Source organism: Lithobates pipiens, unplaced genomic scaffold, assembly GCF_037356315.1.
Source record: "Lithobates pipiens isolate NorthernLeopardFrog02 unplaced genomic scaffold, aLitPip1_a1.2 Scaffold_8, whole genome shotgun sequence".
NCBI lineage: Eukaryota > Metazoa > Chordata > Amphibia > Anura > Ranidae > Lithobates > Lithobates pipiens.
In genome coordinates this window covers 565250283-565271748 of record NW_027507903.1, presented here as the reverse complement: position 1 = coordinate 565271748, position 21466 = coordinate 565250283, and the positions used below count along the sequence as shown (strand labels likewise).

General features: G+C 46.3%; 1 protein-coding gene across 3 annotated transcripts in view; it reads left to right on the top strand.

Moving 5' to 3' along the window:
- Positions 1-21466, top strand: part of LOC143961005 (adhesion G protein-coupled receptor E3-like) — a 121841-nt gene that overhangs the window by 20134 nt on the left and 80241 nt on the right. For all 3 annotated transcript variants that reach the window (XM_077470108.1, XM_077470107.1, XM_077470106.1), the window contains exon 3: positions 3668-3847. In XM_077470108.1, the coding sequence (XP_077326234.1) occupies positions 3668-3847 (180 nt within the window). The remainder of the gene's footprint in view (positions 1-3667; positions 3848-21466) is intronic.

Here is a 21466-nt window from a genome sequence, read left to right as displayed (position 1 = left end):
TAGATTTCTTAATTAAACGCTTCAGCTCCAGAAGAATTTACCCCTTTCCTGACCAGGCCATTTTTTTGTGATACGGCACTGCATCGCTTTAACTGACATTTGTGCGGTCATGCGACTCTTTCTTTTGGTGGTATTTGATCACCTCTGCATTTTTTATTTTTTTTCGCTATAAACAAAAGAAGAGCGACAATTATGAAAAAAAACGCAATATCTTTTACTTTTTGCTATAATAAATATCCCTAATTTAGAAAAGAAAAAAATGTTTTTCCTCCGTTTAGGCCAATATGTATTCTTCTACATATTTTGGTAAAAAAATCACAATAAGCGTATATTGATTGATTTGCGCAAAAGTTATAGTGTGTGCAAAATAGGGGATAGATTTATGCCATTTTTATTATTATTATTATTATTAATATTTTTTTTTTTTACTAGTAATGGTGATCAGAGATTTTTATCGGGACTGTGATATTGCGGAGGACAGATCGGACACTTTTGACCCATTTTTGGGACTAGTGACATTTATACAACGATCAGTGGTATAAAAATGCCCTGATTACTGTATACATGTCACTGGCAGGGAAGGGGTTAACACTAGGGGGTGATCAAGGGATTAACTGTGTTCCCTATGTGTGTTCTAACTGGGGGGGGGTAGGACTTACTAGGGGAGGAGACCGATCGGTGTTCATACTTAGTATAAACACATGATCGCCTCCTCTCCCCTGAGAGAACCGGGATTTGTGTTTACTGTCACGAGCGATCGCGGGTGCCCGGTGGTCATTGCGCCCATCGGGCACTCGCATAGGCTCTGCAGACACGCTGCAGGCGCGCATGCTCCTACAACATCTTAACGGGACAATGTACAGTTACGGTGGCTCACTCAGTGGAGCCATCCTGCCGCAGTATAACTGTGGCAGCTGGTCGGGAACCGGTTAGAGAAGGTTTGTACAGTATATGTATGCATACCTCCCAACTTTTTGAGATGGGAATGAGGGACATCTATGTAAGCATAGGACACACCCTCTGTCACGCCCCCTTAAAGGACAATTATTCAATAAAAATGATTAGTAAAACCCACAATTGCTTCTTTTTTACCACTACTATTCTTTTATATTGGCTTTTGAAACTTACACATGCAGCAATTTAGAAATTGGATGAAAGGTTTAGCACTGGGAAACACTTTTTGAAAGATAAAAAGGACATTTTATATACAACTACAGTGGAACCTTGGATTACGAGCATAATCCGTTCCAGGAGAATAGTTGTAATCCAAAGAACACGCATATAAACGTGAGTTTCCCCATAGAAGTAAATGGAAACAAAGATAATTCGTTCCACATTGACTTCTATTGCATGCAATACCTCATGTGGCCAGGGGTGGGGGGGGCGCTGGAGAGACTCCGAAATACTCAGAGACTGCTCGGAAACCCCCGGAAAGGCTCAGAAATACTCAGTTTCCGAGTGTTTCCGAGTGGTCTCTCATTATTTTCCAGTATTTCCAAGCGGCTCCGCGTGTCACCGTTGCCTCCGCACCTCTGGCCAAATGCGGTACTACACACTGCAGAGGCTTGAATCCTGCTCGTTTTGTGAGACAACACTTGCAAACCGGGTCAGGATTTTAAAAAAAAATTGCTCATATTGCAAAACGCTCATTAACCTCGTTACTCGCAATCTGAGGTTCCACTGTATATAGATAAGACCAAAATGAGGGACAAATGAGGAGTAATGAGGGATTTTGTTCCAAATCAGGAACAGTCCCTCAAAATCAGGGACAGTTGGGATATATGTGTCTGAATGGAACAATGGAGGTGCATAGTAATTGAGGGATGACATGCATGTATGTGACCTTGTTGCCTTGCGTGATTAAAGTTAACACATTCCCATTGCTAAGTGCAGGGCTACTGATAAGGGCGTACAGCCAGGCCTACCTGTATGAGGAGCAAATCGAATTGTGAACAGAAGGAGTTAATCAATGCTGCAGAGGGGACAATTATTGGAACCGATCCCCTGTATAGCTCTGCAGCCTGAAAGACAACTTCCCCTCTTATCCGCCCTGCCTGCTTTCAGCTGCTGATGAAGCCTGCACCCCCTTATTAACAACAGACTTGGGGGTCACACCCTAAAAATGCATTTACATTCAAGATGGTGCTGCTATAAGACCGCAAACAGAACAAAATAGATTACAGTGCATACATTAAAAATGACATTTAAATCCTACTAGGCTATTTAAAACACCTGAACATAGTCAAAAATATTGGGATTTCGTTACACCATATGGCCATATAGTGCTAAGCCCAATATGGCATCAAAGTACTCCATTATCAATAGCTCCCACAGTATTCATAGAATGAAAGCTCCTGCGTTTCAACCATGGGAGACAAACTCCTCTTTATGGGAGCTCTATAAGGACTCCTCCTATAACACAGGTGCACACTAATAAGAGGTAATTAAGGGGGGATGGTGTGGTCTGGCCCAAGGGATGTGGTCAAGACCCTTACAATGTACAAACAACAAACTTGGGGGCAAACCCTAAAAATGCATTTACATTCAAAATGGTGCTGCTGTAAGCCCTTATATACACGTTTGGACATTCCGACCACAAAATCCGTCGGATTTTTTCCGACAGATTTTGTCCGAAACTGGTCTTGCATACACACGGTTGGACAAAGTTGTCGGAAAATCCGATTGTTCAGAGCGTGATGACGTTGGTTCGTTACGATGGGACTACGTTCAGGCTAGTAGCCAATAGCTTTGGTCTCGTAATTTGATCTGAGCATGCGTGGCACTTTGTCCGATCCGAATTCTCTACAAACGATTGGACAAAGTCCGATTGGATCATGTTGTCGGAAAATTTTATATCCAGCTCTCAAACTTTGTTGGTCGGACATTCCAACGGAAAAAGGCAGATGGAGCCCACACACGGTCGGATTATCCGACAACACAGTCCGATTGGACATTTTCCGTCGGAATGTGCGACTGTGTGTACAAGGGCTAAGACCGCAAACAGAACAAAATAGATTACAGCGCACACATACAAGAATTACATATAAATTTAAAACACCTGAATACGTGTATCTGTGCGCTGTAATCTATTTTGTTCTGTACCCCCTTATTAGCGGTCCTCCCCTTATATACCCCTCACTTCTTGGTGGCGTGCAACTTCACTTCCTGAATGCAGATGAAAAACACGCCACCATGTATGTTCACATTGCCTGAGCCCACCCCAACCACTCCCCACAAGGAAACTCAGCCCCAATAACAAATCCCTGAAGCGGAAGAGGAGAGGCACCACAGATGGCCACCACCGCAACACCACCTAGTGGGGGAGGAATCATGGAGAAATTAAGCCAACCAGGCTCAAAAACAATGGCCACCCATTCCCATAATATCATTTTTAACAGGTAGGCTGTACGGGAGCCCTGTCATTTCTAACAGAAAACCCTGGCTAAATGAACATTCCCTATTCTTTTAATAAATCCAGTCCACCTCTGGAGTGATTATTTCTATGCCTGACTTCTCTGGTCTTCTCTCTCACCATGACATTCAAGAGGGCCCCTTTTCCATGTGTGGACTAACCCTTTAATAGAGAGACAATGGACAAGAAATATATTCAATATGAAACAAATAATACTGTAAATAATGTTGTGCTTACTTCTCTTTGGTGTTGCAGGAAAACGGTACATACCTACAGAGGCCATTCATTTTGAACAATGCTCAACTTCAGATGACTGTCCTAAGGATTCTGCCTGTGTAGAAGCACATAATGGATTCTACTACTGTGCATGTAATAATGGATTCATCAATGACAGAGACCGACTGACAATCACTTACCCCAAAGGAAACTGTACAGGTAATGTACTGCCCTCTAGTCACTGTTTAGTTAATTGATTAAATAAACAAGGTAGGCACTTGCCTAAGGAACTTGAGGGGCAGGGAGGTGTGAAATTTGTCACTCTTTACTTGCTATTGTTCTTTGTTTTAAAAAAAAAAACACAATAGTACCTTAAAACTACAGTTAACAATTAAAATAATAACAATCAGGGAAACGTAAACATAAACATCGACTACTTATCCACTTGGTAAAGCCACTTAAATTTATTTTTTAAAGGGAAACTTTCTGTCAGGAATCATGAATCAGACAGAAAATGCAGTAAAAATCCCACCTTTTAATATAGTGATAAAAATGGTACAAATAGTAAACGTAGTCAAAACATAGCCAAACGGTTACCAAATGAAACGAGTGGGACCAGCATGTAGATACCATTGGGAGGGAGGTGTTGAACAGACATCGCCAGGAGGGGTACAGTCTCCAGCCACCATCCTCACACAGGGGAGTACAATTTGGGCTGAAAAGTCTGTTTGCCCTGGAAACTGGTACAACATGTAGGGTAACCCGGCTGCTCGCTATGGTCACAAGCGATGCTGCCCAGGCCCCGCCTACAGCTAAGCTGCAGTATAATTAATGCTTGCTTTCTGGTTTAATACTTTTTTAAAGTGTATAGCCAAAAGTAATTTTTTCATTTTGGATAGAGTAGGGAAGGATTAAAACCCCTACCAGATAATTTTTTTTAAAGTAAAATACAGTGAAGCAGCGCTAAATAACTCTAAAGCAATCCCTTGATATAAAGTGCTAATCATAAAGTGCCAACAATATCTCACTTCCCAAATGTGCAAAACAATGGCTTCAAATAAATTTTAAGCCAGGAAATACAAGGATAGGTGATCCAAGAATAAAGTGTTTTCTAAAATATCTCAAGGTACTATGCAATAGTCTCTTATAAAAAAATAAAAATAGGTGCAAAAAAGTGAAGCAAAAGGAAGAAGAAAGAGTCCCATTGAAGATAAAATGATAACTTGTAATTATCCTTCTCCAATCCACACCCTGTGTGCTAGCCTCTCACCTTAAAGATAGACTCCAGATGGGTCTAGTAGTGAATCAACAGACGTATAACACAGATGTGTTCTTTACCTCCTCTGTGGGTATACCCTGGACAGAAGATCCCTGCAGTGTCAAGGCTGATTCTCCATATCATCCAAGTTCCACGACCAGCTCCTTTAAAACATTTTCTCCAAGACCATAGGGTAGAAGAGAAGAGCCTGCAGTCACATGGCCATTTCCTCCTGTGTATCACTGGGAAAATTTGCTTTGACACCCTGTCCCAGAGTGCAAATTTTGGATTTCCTCTCACTTTATTTCTTGATGACAATAATCACCAGTACAGATAGAAGAGTAAATCTCTACAACGAGGGACTAAGCCCTTGTACACACAGTCGGAGATTCAGTCGGAATGTGTCCGATCGGAGCGTTTTGTCGGATATTCCGACTGTGTGTGGTATGCATCGGACTGTTTCCGTCGGAATATCCGTCGGACCAAATTTTCCAACTTTCCGGAAATATTTTCCGACAAACTGCTCCGATCGGACATACTCCGATCACGTGTAGAGAATTCCGATCGGACAAAGTGCCACGCATGCTCAGATCAAATTCCTACATCAAAGCTATTGGCTACTAGCCTGAACGTAGTCCCATCATCATGTTCTAAAAGATCGGATTTTCCGACAACTTTGTCCGACCGTGTGTATGCAACAGTTTCGGACAAGATCCGTCTGACAAAATCCGACGGACAAGATCAGACGGATTTGGTTGTCGGAATGTCCGACCGTGTGTACAAGGGCTTAGACAGCATTAGGAACTTTACAGAACGACCAACTTTTCCCCCTCTCAATGGAAAACTATCCAAAAAAAAAGGCTTTGCCTAGGCATACAGTCATACACTTTTGTGCATATGCTTCAGCTTGAGCTAGTGAGATTTGTAAACAATGGGCTCAGAAGAGGATACTCTTAAACACAAAAAAAGAGAGCTTTACCAGTTGACTGCATGAGAAAATACTAAATATTCATACGCAATGACATACTGTATATAGTGTACACTCCCCGGCCACTTTATTAACTGCTTCCCGACCGCTTCACGCAGCTATACTATGGCAGAAGGGCACGTACAGGCAGAATCACGTATCTGTACGTTGACCTTTATGAGGCGGCTTAAAGGGCTCTGTGAGAGCGTGATCGCGGGTCCTGCTGACTCGATGTCCGCTGCGATACCCGCGATCGTCTCACAGAGAGGAAGAATGTGTCCGCCATAATGTCACAGTCCCAATAAAATGGCTTATCACCGCCATTATTAGTAAAAAAACTAATTTATAATAAAAATGGCATAAAACTATCCCCTATTTTGTAGACGCTATAATTTTTGCGTAAACCAATCAATAAGCGCTTATTGAGATTTTTTGTTACCAAAAACATGTAGAAGAATACGTATCGGTCTAAACTGAGGAAATTTATATATATATATATATATATATATATATATATATATATGGAAAGGCCAGTATGGTGGCCTGGAATTATGGGTGGAGCCCGGTGGAGTATATAACCAGCCCGTTCGCCTGGCTCCCTCGTCGGTTCCGGTGCGCGATATCTGATACGTCAGAAATCAAGGGCCGACTATCCACGTGACTTTACAGTGAGCCGGGTTCGTGAGTTCCTACGTTTTCGTCCGCCTCGTGTCGACAAAGCCTTGTCGTTCGTCAGCGTCCGTCTGGTCGCCGTCTGAGTCGCTATACTCTAATCGAAAGTTTCCGTTGTCGTACAACACGTCTGGGCCGGCTGTCGCAGGTAGGGCTTCGGCACCCTTTTCGTTTCATGTGTTATTAAGTCACGTAAACTAGATTCCTGAACTCACGAACCACTCACTCTAGGTCACACGAACGGCTTAACCGCGACACTTGTATTCGGTACCTCAATGTCACTACCCCTTCTTCGTAGAAGTCGTTGTCACCTTTTCGGTACATGTCGTTCGTGCCAACAGGCACTTCGTTTCGTAGCACGTCATTGCTAAACCGAACGACTCTTTTGTTGTGTTCGAACCGATCGAACCATCTCGAAATCACAGCCGTCTGCTTGTCGCGCTAAATTGAGCAGTCCGGCCAATGTCAATCTCAGGTTGTTCAAAAACCAAAAAAAAAAAAGAAAAAAAAATCATGTCATACCGTTTGTACTATGTCCGTCATGTCATTTCATTTCATGTCAATCATTTCAGTCACTTCAATCATGTCAGTCGGTGATGTCGGATCATTTCATTTTCTGCCATTTCTAACCATGTTATCATTTCTGCCACTTACCGCGCTCCGATTCGAATCCCGTCGCATCTCTAACGCACCGATTCGCTTCGAAGTGCCCCAAGGTTGGCCTCATTTCTGTACATGCTCCAGAGACTGAGTCACTCGCAGGTCCAAGCATGGTCCTTGTTTCTAGTCTTTGTCATGGCATATCATTTCTGTCACTTATTACGCTCCAATTCGAATCCCATCGCATTCCTCATGCATCGATTCGTTCTGGTGCGCCCAGCTGCACGCCTCATTTCAGTACCCCCCCCTTTTTTGCCTGAGCTCCACGTGGCAGGGTCCCCCCCCCCCCTGCCTGAGCTCCACGCGGCGGGGTCCCCTCCCCCCCCCTGCCTGAGCTCCACGTGGCGGGGTTCACCCCTCGCCTGAGCTTCACGTGGCAGGGTCCCCCCCCCCCCTGCCTGAGCTCCACGTGGCGGGCTCCACCTCCGCCTGAGCTCCACGCGGCAGATCCCCCCCCCCCTCTCCCCTGCCTGAGCTCCACGCGGCGGGGTTCACCCCTCGCCTGAGCTCCACGCGGCAGGCCCCCCCCCCCTCCCCTCCCCTGCCTGAGCTCCACGTGGCGGGCTCCACCTCCGCCTGAGCTCCACGCGGCAGATCCCCCCCCCCTCTCCCCTGCCTGAGCTCCACGTGGCGGGGTTCACCCCCCGCCCGAGCTCCACGCGGCAGCCCCCCCCCCCTCCCCTGCCTGAGCTCCACGTGGCGGGCTCCACCTCCGCCTGAGCTCCACGTGGCGGGTCCACCTCCGCTTAAGCCCCACGTTCTATGCGCATTTGCGTTGGAAAGGAAAAAAAAAAAAAATAAAAAAAACGGGGAAGGGAAGGGAAAAGGAAATCTTGCATCTACGACGCAACCAAGTCACGTCTCGGTCGCCATAGGCACGTTATTCTAAATTCGGTTGTCTGCTCGTTTCATTATGCAGCTCGTTTCAGTTATGTCTTTCTTCACATTTTCCAGTCTTACCTCCACGATTTAGCTAGACATCTCTCTGCAGGTATAGGAGTCTCATACAAAACTTACCTTCATCTCCTCAGATCAGTCGAGTTTTCAGTAGGTCCAACCTGCACCGGGTCGGACGGTGCCTTCTTAGGTTTCGTATAGGAGAAAAACCCGGTCCCAGGGATTAATAGGCTCACCAAGCCTGGATTTTGCCACCATGTCCCAGGCTGGCAGCGAGGACTACACGGCTCCGTTGTCTCCATCTCTCGTCTCAGAGAGCGGTAGCCAAAGGTCCTTCAGAACATGGACCATCCCCAGGCTGACGGCCGAGTTGAGGCGTAGGGGTGTACCCTTCCCAGCTACAGCCAGAAAGGCCGAGCTTTTCGGGCTCCTCTTTCCTCCCCCAGCCGCGGTTGAGGATAGTGCCCAGCAGGCCTCCCTGGGTTCTATCGCTGCTTCCATCACGCAGCTTCACACGCTGGTGTCATCCCTGACGACCTCAATGTCAGAAGTTCAGAGTCGGGTGGCCCTCCTCGAGACCCGCCCAGTCGTTTCTCCTCCTATACCAGCTTCACAAGCAGTGGAGAACACCAGCGCAGGTACCCCCGGGTGTACACCAGTAGTGTACCCTTCTCATTTAATATCAGCCAACATCAGGAAGGACATCCTAGAGGGAAAGGACGTCAATCTGGCTTCGCTCCTGATATCCATTCATGAGCTGGCAGAAAATAAAGCTTACACTTGGGGGGACGTGTCGGTGGTCCTCAAAGCCAAAGACCCCAGGCTGGACAGGAAGCTTTCAGTCACCGAGTTCACCTTGGCCTTCGGCATGCTGAGGGATGTCATCTGCTCGGCCTCCCCCGGCAGGAGGGAGGAACTGGATCGTTACCTCCACGTAGTAGTTGACCTGGGGTACAAATACGGCGGTTTTGCATTTTATGACTATCACCGCTCCTTCTCCGCTAAGGCGGCCGCCAGGCTCTCTCAATTTCAGATACCTACGGATTGGAGTGTCTTGGACACCGAGTTGTTCTGCCGACACTTCGCAGGGCTGCGGTCTCCTCTTTGTGCCATTTGCCAGTCGGCTACTCACACCGCGACTTGGTGTGCCAGCTCAGTGGCAACCCCGCCCGTAGACGGTCCATCGACCTCAGGTACTGCCCAGGCCCTACCGGCACCAGTACGCCTGCCGCAGACAGATAAACTGGGGCGCCCGGTCAAGACCTTGGGAGGCGCAGCCATCTGTAACAACTACAACAGCGGGTCGTGCAATTTCAGCCAGTGCAGGCTGCTCCATGTATGCTCACGATGTAATAGAGCTCATCCCAGGCTCATGTGCGAGGTCAAGCAGGCTAGAAAATCGTGACTAAGCCGGGTCAACGTGTCGTGGCTCAGTGTCTACCTCGCCAATCACCCCACCCCCTCACTTGCCACCTACCTAGTTCAGGGCTTTACGCAGGGCTTTCATACAGGACTTATTTCCCTCCCTCACCTTACACACGAGTGCCAGAACCTGCGGTCAGCAGCCACCGACGTACAAGCCATCGACCAGCTATTACAGGCAGAGCTAGACCGGGATTTCATCATAGGCCCTTTCACGAAGCCCCCATTTAACACCTGGCGAGTCAGCCCTATTGGGCTTGTCAAGGGCAAGTTCTCAAATAAACTTAGGTTGGTCTACGATTTGTCAGCGCCTTATTCTTCCTCTGTCCCCAGTCTCAATTCTCTTATCCCCTCTGAGGAGTTCTCCCTTAAATACGCGTCCGTAGACATGGCCATCCAGGCCATTCTCAAGTCAGGCACAGGAACATGGCTCTCCAAGGCCGACATCTCGGACGCCTTCAAGCTCCTTCCTATCCATCCAACTCTCTGGTGCTGGCATGGCATCAAATGGAGGGAGCTCTACTATTTTGCCACTAAGCTAACCTTCGGGTCCAAGAGTAGCCCCTGGCTCTTCGACTCGTTTGCGCAGGCTCTCGAATGGATCTTGCTGCACGTAGCCCAGTGCCAGGGAGTCATACACTATTTGGATGACTTCCTGCTGGTCGAGTCACCTGGCTCCCTTCCAGGGGATTTGGATAAACTAAGGGTGGTCTTCAATAACCTTGACGTCCCGATTGCTGAGCACAAGGTGGAGGGCCCTGCGCAGGCAATCACCTTCCTCGGGGTCAGCTTAAATACCAGCACTATGCAGGCCAGCCTCCCCCCGGATAAACTAAGCCGCATCAGGTCGGTCATGAGGGACTTCACCCGCACCAGAACTTGTACCAAGAGGCAGTTACAGTCCCTTCTCGGTATGCTTAATTTTGCCATGCGCATCATCCCTCAAGGTCGCGCTTTCATATCACGCCTGTTAGTCCTACTGTCTCATTCACAAGACCCGGAGCATATCCTCAGCCTGGACCCCACAGCTATAGCAGATCTTGCCATGTGGGAGGAATTCCTGACATCCTGGAATGGTGTGTCCCTGTTCATTCCCTCCGTGTCTTCCTCCTCACCGCAGGTCGTGACCGACGCAGCGGCCTCCACGGGTTTTGCGGCAATTTTTGGCCACCTCTGGCTCGCAGCCCCTTGGCCTCCTCAGATACTGGCTATTCCGGGCTTCACCGAGACGTCCTCCCTATTCGAGTTGTACCCCATCGTAGCCGCTGCCCATACGTGGGGCCGCAGTTGGTCCGGTCAAACAGTGACCTTTTCAACGGACAATCTCGCCACTGCGGAAATCATTAACAAAGGCAGGTCCAAGTCTCTGGAGATTATGTCCTTCCTGCGGCGACTGGTCCAGCTCTCGTTATTGTTTCAATTTAATGTTCATTGTGCCTTTATCCCCGGTAAATGTAATCGGGCAGCGGACGCCCTCTCCCGCTTTAACTTAGTTTCCTTTTTTGATCAGGTGCCCGGAGCCGGACCAACGTCAGCAGTTATCCCGGACTGGTCTCAACTGACCCTGGATTAACCCCTCACCTAGTAGCCGCGACTCAACTCATCAATCACTCCCTCGCAGACAATACCCGCAAGGCCTACCAAACAGCCTGGAGGGCCTTTAACCGTTTCTTAAACATCTCACTCCACAGAGACCTCCCGGGTCAAGCAAGTTCTGGCCTTCATTGCCCATTGCCACTCGGACTTGGCGTTATCCTTCAACACGATCCGACTATACCTGGCCGGGGTACAACATTTTACGTCCCTCCAGGACCCTGCTGAACCCTCCTTGTTCACTTTTCACGCCATTCGGGCCGTCATGCGTGGCATCCAGAAACGCCAGCCTGCGGCCTCCCTCAAACGCCTGCCTATCACAGGAGACGTTTTCAGAAACATGTCCGATATTCTGGCCACTGCACCTTTCGGACTCCACACTAGTACCATTATACAAGCAGCCATACACCTGGCCTTCTACGGCTTCTTGCGGCCAGGCGAGTTTACCTCCAGTAGCCCCTCAGCTCGCACGCTATGCAAGCACCACCTGGTCAGGCACGGAGACCATTTCATCCTACATATAGCAGTATCCAAGACGCAGCAGCTTGGCCCGGGGACGGACATACATTTTTATAAAACTAACAACCGCTGGTGCCCGGTCGCCATGCTCACCCGCTTGTTGACCCTTCTGGCCGATCAACCAGGAACTGGCCCGCTTCTGCCATTCCACGGTAAGCCACTGAACGCAGCCCAGTTCATGGAGCATGTCAGGATACTCCTGGGCATCCTTCACCTCAATCCGGCTCACTACTCCGGACATTCATTTCGGATCGGAGCGGCTTCAACTGCCTCCCGCCAAGGGGTCCCGGTCCACGTTATCAAAAAGTTGGGTAGGTGGAAGTCCGCCTGTTTCGCCCGTTACATACCCAATCCGCAAGTAGAGTTGGCCCAGGCCTTCGTCAAGCTCACCCAGTAACAAACTCGAATCAATAAAGGCATTCCCTACCTGTATGTTTTTGCCCCCTTATTTTGGTATACCCTACGTTAGGCCAGGGCACACTTTCAGGTCCGGTTCAAGTAAGCGAGTTTGTGTTAACCTTGTTTGTCATCCTTATCCGTATCGGTCAGAGGGCTCTGGGCCATAAATGGAAAGGCCAGTATGGTGGCCTGGAATTATGGGTGGAGCCCGGTGGAGTATATAACCAGCCCGTTCGCCTGGCTCCCTCGTCGGTTCCGGTGCGCGATACCCACCCACCCATCCCCTGTCAGGGCATTTCTCAAGCATTGTACTCCCGGGCGAGTACTCATTTCACTCCATTTCATTTTCATTTCATTTATTACTCATTTCTCTATCAAGGGTATGCCCCCTTATTTTGGTATACCCTACGTTAGGCCAGGGCACACTTTCAGGTCCGGTTCAAGTAAGCGAGTTTGTGTTAACCTTGTTTGTCATCCTTATCCGTATCGGTCAGAGGGCTCTGGGCCATAAATACCGTATATTATTTTTTATTTTTTTCAAAAGCTTTTATTGAAAGTAACAGAATTTCCATACAGAAAAGAATGACAACGTCCTTTTATATAGAAGCCATAACATAGAGTTAACCGTACATTGTATACAATACATTTTCATCATAGTGTTTATTACATAAACATATAAAAATCTTTGATATACGTTAGATGAAAGCATATACATGGAGAACATTAGACTAGAAGGGTGTGTCAACAAGAAAAGAAAACTGTCTAAAAGAGAAAAGTTAAAAAAAAGGGGAAAAGGGGAATGTGGTCAATCTTGAAGTCTGAGTATAATCCAGGGATTCCATTTTGCATCAAATGCAGGAATAGTATCGTGTAGTTTGTGAATTTTTTTTCCGGCTAGCATCATATGGTCTATGCGCGACATAACCTGTGCAAATGGGACCACTGGGGTTTTCCAGTGAAAGACAATTGTCCAGTGCATGGCAGTACAGATAGAGTGGATCAACCTCACCAGGGGTTTGGGGGTGTCTGGGGGAGTCTGAAATAGAAGACAGTGCTGCTACAATAATGTTATAGGACTTCCCAGCTAATTTGTCTCTATATATATTTTTTGGGGATATTTATTATAGCAAAAAGTAAAAAACAATGCGTTTTTTTTAAATTGACGCTATTTTTTTGTTTATAGCGCAAAAAATAAAAACCGCAGAGGTGATCAAATACCACCAAAAGAAAGCTCTATTTGTGGGAAACAAAGGACATCAATTTTGTTTGGGAGCCACGTCGCACGACTGCGCAATTGTCAGTTAAAGCGATGCAGTGCCGAATTGCAAAAAGTGCTCTGGTCTTTGGCCAGCCAAATGGTCTGGGGCTTAAGTGGTTAAGTACACCTTGCTAGTACTGGGTTGGACCTCCTTCTGCCTTCAGAACTGTCTTAATTCTCAATGGCATAGATTCAACAAGGTGTTGGAAACATTCCTCAGAGGTTTCGGTCCATATTGACATGAAAGCATCACGCAGTTGCTGCAGATTTGTCGGCTGCACTCCCATGATGTGAATCTCCCGTTCCACCACATCCCAAAGGTGTTCTGTGGGATTGAGAACTGGTGACTGTGGAGGCCATTGGAGTACAGTGGCCTCATTGTTATGTTCAAGAAACCAGTTTAATATGATTTGAGCTTTGTGACATGGTGCAATATCCTGTTGGAAGTACCCATCAAAAGATGGGTACACTGTAGTCATAAAGGGATGGACATGGTCAGCAACAATACTCGGATAGGCCGTGGCATTAAAACAATGCTCAATTGGTACTAAGTGGTCCAAAATTTGCCAAGAAAATATCCCCCATGGCATTACACCACCACCACCAGCCTGAACTGTTGATACAAGGCAGGATGGATCCATGCTTTCATGTTGTTTACACCAAATTTTGCCCCTATTATCTGAATCTCCTAGCTGAAATCAAAACTCATCAGACCAGGCAACGTTTTCCAATCTTCTATTGTCCAATGTTGGTGAGCCTGTGCAAATTGTAGCTTCAGTTTCTAGTTCTTAGCTGACAGGAGTGGCACCCAGTGTGTGTGGTCTTCTGCTGCTGTAGCCCTTCTGCTTCAAGGTTCGATGTGTTTTGCATTCAGAGATGGTATTCTGCATACCTTGGTTGTAACAAGTGGTTATTTCCGTTATTGTTGCCTTTATATCATCTTGTCTGCCCATTTTCCTCTGCATCCTCTCCTCTCCATTAACAAGGCCTTTTCCTCCATACAACTGGCAGAAAAATGAGAAATACTTTAACACTCAGTTGGTATCTCTCCCTCAGTGCTCATGGAAAGTGTGTTATTTTAATATAACAAGAGCAGCTACTATAATAATAAAACACTAAAGCAGAAATATGTCACAGCAACAAATACCATAACATTAGCAGCGCTAAAATAATCCAAATGTTTTAGGATTTGTTAAAAGTTCACTAAAATAGTTAAATAAGTATGAAGTCCACTTTATATATAAAATGAGGCAGATGTAAATGTAGGATTGTCCATCACAGAAAAAACGTTGCAGATAGTAATTCAAAACAATCACCTCCTCCACACTGCATGTGTCACAATCCCTAGGAAATGCACTTACCAGATGATACTGGGTTATACGCTTATCTGTCAATGGATGATGTCTGCTCACTGCATACACTCCGTCAGATGATCCTGGGTTATACACGTGGCTTGCAATGGGTGTTGTCAGCTCTCTCCATGTAATCCATCTAGAGGTTTGCTCGTCACAAGCAATCCAGAACTAAAAAGGTATTTTTTATAGGTTTCCTTAAGATTGCACACTTACAATGTGATTCAAAATAAAAGAGCATGTAACAACAATGTATCACAAGACGATACTCCTGACTACCTCTCACCCCACAACTTCTGCTCACTAGATATTTTCTCTTTTTCAGACCATTCTCTGTAAACCCGAGAGATGGTTGTGCGTGAAAATCCCAGTAGATCAGCAGTTTATGAAAGGCTCAGACCAGCCCATCTGGCACCAACAAACATACCACATTCAAAGTCACTTAAATCCCCTTTCTTCCCCATTCTGATGCTTGGTTTGAACTTCAGCAAGTCGTCACCATGTCTAGATGCCTAAATGAATTGGGTTGCTGCCATGTGATTGACTGATTAGCAATTTCTGTTACTGAGCAATTGAACAGGTACACCTAATAAGGTGGGCGGTGAGTGTATATTATGACTAAAAACATGTTTTTACATTTTTGTAGTCTTTATCATTGAAAAGAAAAAGGCATGATATGAAAAAACACTAAACATTCATTTTAGCTTTTAGGCAGCCCATAGATTTATTTATTTATTTATTTATAGATGGACCAAAACTCAGCTAGTTCCAATTTCGATCCATGTGTGGGCACTGTGGTTGAAGAGAACAACTTCTGTTCAACCACCCTGTTAGAAAAATGTAGTCATATAAAGACACAGTGGGGAGAATCCATCTTGAATGTATGATGGGGAAATTGGGCCTGTTTTTCTGTTCAACCCGCTGGTAAAACAAAAAGAACTGACTCATCTATACCCAGCCTTATTTAGGAGGAACTGACCTACAGTGCCTTGAAAAATATTCATATCACGTGAAATTTTCCACATTTTGTCATGTTACAACCAAAAACATATGTTATTGGGATTTTATGTGATAGACCAACACAAAGTGGCACATAATTGTGAAGCGAAAGGAAAATGATAAATGGTTTTCAAAATCAAATAAATATGTGAAAAGTGTGTACATTTGTATTCAGCCCCTCTGAGTCAATACTTTGTAGAACCCCCTTTCACTGCAATTACAGCTGCAAGTCTTTTTGGGGATGTCTCTACCAGCTTTGTACATCTAGAGAGTGACATTTTTGTCCATTTTTCTTTGCAAAATAGCTCAAGCTCTGTCAGATTGGATGGAGAGCGTTTGTGAATAGCAATTTTCAAGTCATAGATTCTCAGTTAGATGTAGGTTTGGACTTTGACTGGGCCATTCTAACATGAATATGCTTTGATCTAAATCACTCCATTGTAGCTCTGGCTGTATTTTTAGGGTTGTTGTCCTGCTGGAAGGTAAACCTCTGCCCCAGTCTCAAGTCTTTTGCAGTCTCTAACAGGTTTTCTTCTAAGATTGCCCTGTATTTGGCTCAATCCATTTTTCCATCAACTCTGGCCAGCTTTCCTGTCCCTGCTGAAGAACGACATCTCCACAACATGAAGCTGCCACCACCATGTTTCACGGTGGGGGTGGTGTGTTCAGGGTGATGTGCAGTGTTAGTTTTCTGCCACACATAGGGTTTTGCTTTTAGGCCAGAAAGTTAAATTTTGGTCTCATCTGACCAGAGCACCTTCTTCCACATGTTTGCTGTGTCCCCAACATGGCTTCTTGCAAACTGCAAATGGGACTTCTTATGGGTTTCTTTCAACAATGGTTTTCTTCTTGGCACTCTTCCATAAAGGCCAGATTTGTGGAGTGCATGACTAATGCAGCATACACACGATCAGACTTTTCTACGGAGTAGGTACGACGGTCTTCCCGACTGACTTTTGGCGGAGGTCCGACGGACTTTCGTAACGAGCGGACTTGCGCGCACACGAATGGATTTTCCCGCAGAATAGGTTTAATAAGGGGGCCCCCAGATCTCAGCCCACCACCCTATGTGAATAAGTATGGGGTACATTGTACCCCTACCCATTCACCTGGGGGAAAAAGTGTCAATAAAAAGACACACTACAGAGGTTTTTAAAGTAGTTTATTAGGCAGCTCCGGGGGTTTTCTTCTGACTTCGGGGGTCTCTTCCGACTTCTCCGTGCTTTCCGGTTCATCTCCCGCTCTCAGCTTCTTGTGCCCGGGCTCCTCCGCTATCTTCTGCTCTTTTGCCGCTCTTTTGCTAGTGGTGGCCCGGCTTTCTCCTTCGTCTTCGTCGTCGCCGTCTTCTTCTTCTTCCTTCTTCTGTTCTTCCGATGTTGACATGCTCTCTCCCGTTGTAATGCTGTGGACACGGTGCGCGACCACTTATATAGGCATAAGGGGCGGGGTCACCGGGACAAGAAGAAGGCGATGGTGGCGATGTCGAAGATGAAGGAGAAAACTGGGCCACCGCTAGCAAGAGAACGGTTGGGAAGAGGTGTCGGGAAGAGGCCCTTGTCCTCATCAACATGGGGACAAGGTGCTTTGGGGTGGGGGGGGCTGCTGGGCGCCCCCTTCCCCAAAACACCCACCCCCCCATGTTGAGAGCATCCGGCTTGGTACGGTTCGGGGGGGGGGGCTCGCTCATCCCCACCCCCTTCCTGACCAGCTGGGCTGCGTGCTCAGATAAGAGTCTGGTGTGGGGGGCTGAACAGGGGGAGTGGCCGGATGTGTAAGGTGCGGCGGGTGTGCGCGGAGATGTGAGTGAGGGTCTGACAGGCTCTCTCCCTGTGCTTCCATTGCTATGCACACAGTGGCTGGGGAGATGGAGCGACTGAGCGGCTGAGCGGAGCGGCGAGTGGCGGGGCACGGATAAAGCGAGGAGACAGGGGAGACTTCGGAGTTTGCCGAGGGGAGCCGAGGCATTCCGAGGTTCGCCGGAAGTTGCCGAGTCCCGCCGAAGCACGCCGAGTCAAGCCGGAAGGACTCGCGGTATGAGAAACACCACGGGATACGCTATGGCCGAGTACTGAGGGTCTCGGGGGACACGCTGAGAGTGGTGAGAGGAGCTGCATATGGCTGTGGAGTGGAGGAGATTAAAATCCCCAAAGGCTTGAGGTATGTGAAGGGGGGATGGGAGGATCGGACGGAGGAAGAGGAGTCAGAATATTCAACAGCAGCGAAAGGGGCTACCTGTTCCCTCTACCCCAGACCCCAGTCCTAGCTGCGCAGTGGTAAGAAGATCTGTATAAGTACACATTAGAGATACGTATTAAGGAAGACTCCAACTTATATATAATGTGGACTGATACTTTACCATCTCTAAACACTCCATGCTGGTTAATAATGGTCAGCCCGACTTGTGAACTATAAAGTATAAGATCTGTGTGTATGCTTGAACCGCTGGGATCTTTCTTTTTTTTTTCCTCTTCTGAAATCGCATAAGAGAGGTATAGCGAGATATATCCTGTTTACATTGGCCTCGGTATTGAATAACGTTTTTTTTTAAAATGAAGGAAAAATGATTGATGTTGATCAGTTGATTATCTAGCAACCCAGCACACGGGATTTTCTTATTTGCCCCCTTCCATTATTGCCTTCCCTTCCCCCCCTCCCTTTTACCCTGGATCTCTTTTGAGGTGGTAGGGGAACACTCACTTAACTTCTCTAAGATTCTTTGGACTATAATATTGGCCTCTGGGGTTGTTTCTTTTTATCCTCGAATAAAAGATGGCGAGGCGTCGAGGAGAAGAACATGTGCTAGTGGAGAGTGAAGGAGCCCAGCATCTTCGCTCCTCAAAAGAAAAGAACTTACAAGTAGCACAAGCTGCTGCAGCAAAATTAGAACGGTACACTCGCACATCAGGTCAGTCTCCAACAAGGGGAGAGCAACAGATATCGCTGGCTCAACCTACACATACGAAGCCGCAACAGGGGGGCTCAGGGGACAGAAAAAGCCAGGGCCAATCCTCAGCATTAAATACTACTGGCGCACCAGGTACAAAGAATGCAAGTAAACGTCAAGGGGTAACCCATGGGGAAGCGGAAATCTCTGCTAAGAGTATTATACCCGCCGAGGAGGACCCAACCTTGAGAGAGGTTCTTCAGGCGGTTAATGCATGCAAAAAGTCATTGGGAGAGTTATGCGGCCAGTTTAAGAGTATGAAGGAGGAGATTTCACTGATCAGACAGGACATGCAAAAAGCAGCAGAAAGAACAGCACTGCTAGAAACAAGGATAAGCCAAATGGAAGATGATTTGCACCCAGTGCAGCAAGAAGTTGTTAGCATGAGGAAACAACTAGTCAATCAATATACCAGAGTGGATGAAATAGAAAATAGACTCCGCAGAGATAACATAAGGTTGCTGGGACTACCTGAGGGAAGTGAAGGACCTGATCCTATAAAATTCTTGGAATCATGGTTTATAGAAAAGTTTGGCAGAGAAAAATTCTCAGCATTTTTTTCAATAGAAAGGGCACATCGAGTCCCTTTCAAGCCCCCACCTACAGGGGGTCGTCCCAGGCCAATGATTCTGAAATTTTTCAACTATAATGACAAAGTGGTATTGATGCGTAGGGCAAGGGACTTGGGCAACGTTATGTATAATGATGTGAAGATTTCTTTTTTTCCAGATTACTCGCCAGAATTACAAAGACGTAGGGCTGAGTTCTTAGAGGTTAAACGTACATTACGGTCCCATGGGATCACATATGCCCTCTTATACCCAGCGCGTTTGCGAATAGCGGCGCTGGGGGGAACACAGCTGTTTGAATCCCCGGGTGATGTAGTTTTATGGTTGGAGGCTAATAAAGAGTCACTATAGACATATTAGGGGGGTGGGGGAGGAGTGAAGGGGGAAGTGGGATTTCTTACGCTTCACTTTTTGTTACTGAGTATTTTTTTTTTTGGGAGCACGGGGAGAGAGATGAGATTGGTCTAAATGAGGTATGAAATATTGATAGAAGGGGAGATAAGGGCAAAATTTGTGGTAATTCTTGTTACTTGTTTATCATCACTACTGGTTTCTGCACTTTTCTTGGTGGAAGAAGAAGGTCATAAGAGTGGGGAAGGGAAGAATGGGAAGGATGGTAGGGTGGAGTGTGAGAAGGCCATGAGTACCCCCTTGGGGGAGTGCCTAGATAGGTGGAGGGCAGGGGGGGTGGGGAGGGAGGGGGTTATTAGAAATGGGTGGGAAGGGAGAGAGGAAGGATTGGATCAAGAAATTTTGGTGTTAGGGGATTACAAGAAGTTGAAGGTTGAACACTGTATAGAGGGTGCACAAATAGTAGTTAATTCAGAAGTTAACATTATAAAGATGACACAATTATGGGGATCTCATATTTTAGGAGGTTGGGGATGGAGCACGAATAGTGTATCCTCACCCCTCCGTTTACTTTATTGTTTTTGGATGCTAAATGGTGCAGGATAAAATACTTAATGTCGCCTCCTGGAATATAAGAGGCCTGGGGACCCCAATTAAACGAGCAGCGGTTTTTTCAATGTTGGAGAGGCATGGGATCGGATTGGCTTGTCTGCAGGAGACACATTTAACAAAATTAACCATACCCCAACTTAAAAATAGGAGGTATCAAAATCAGTACCACTCTACTTATACATCTTACTCGAGAGGAGTAAGTGTGTTGATAGGTACGGGTGTGAGGTTCTCTTGCAGACAGGCCAGTATTGATGAATTCGGTCGCTATGTTTTTTTATATGGTAGTTTGGAGGATAAACCTTATGTCTTAGCAGGTGTTTATGTACCGCCCCCGTTTAAGATGGAGGTGGTGTACAAACTTATGGATTTCCTGGTGGATAAGGAGGAGGCTCCAGTTATAATACTAGGGGACTTCAATGAAGTCCTTGATAGATGGACTGATAGATTTCCCATTAAAAGTCAAATGGGAGAGACAGGGTCAACAAGACTGTGTCACTTCCTGAAGGAAGTGGGACTGATAGATATATGGAGAGTGAGGAATGTGAACGCTAAGCAATATTCCTGCTTCTCAAGTTCGCATTCGACACTCTCCCGAATAGATTTGGCCCTGGGAAATGAGGAAGTACTACAGGACGTAAGGAATATAGAGTATCTGCCTAGAGGGATATCGGATCACTCTTTATTGAAAATAGTATTGAGTATAGGGGAAAAAAAAAGAATAACAGCGGAGGGTTGGAGAATTAGCCCATTCTGGTTGGAATTATTGACGGATGTAGAAGAAATCCCAATAAATATAAAAGAGTTCTTGGTATTTAATATAGGTACGGCTCCGGATAATATAACATGGGACGCATTAAAAGCGTTTGTCAGAGGCATTTTGATCAAGCAGGTAGCTAAAATCAAACAGAAAAATAGGAGCTGGGAGGAAAAGATTAGGAAGGAAGTAATAGAGGCAGAGGAGAACTATGTTAAAGACCCTACTTATGAAAAGAAAGGGATATGGTTGAATAAACAGCAGGGGTACAGATCGGTAATTATTAAAAGGGAAGAAAATAAGCGGTTATTCCAGAAGCAATGTCGCTTTGGAGAAGGAGAGAGTGTGGGTAGGATGCTGGCTCAGCTAGTAAAAACTAACTCCCCCCCATCTATAATCCCAGTGATCAAGTCCATGAATGGAACAGTTCTCACAAACGGGAAGGAGATTGTAGAAACATTTAGAGCCTTCTATGAGGACTTATATAGAGCCCGAGGTCAGAGAAATGAAGTTGAGATGGGTGTTTTTCTGGAGAAAGCGAAACTTCCAACCCTCACACAAGAGGAGAGGGAGGACATGGAAGCCCCCTTAACCTTGAGTGAGATACAGCAG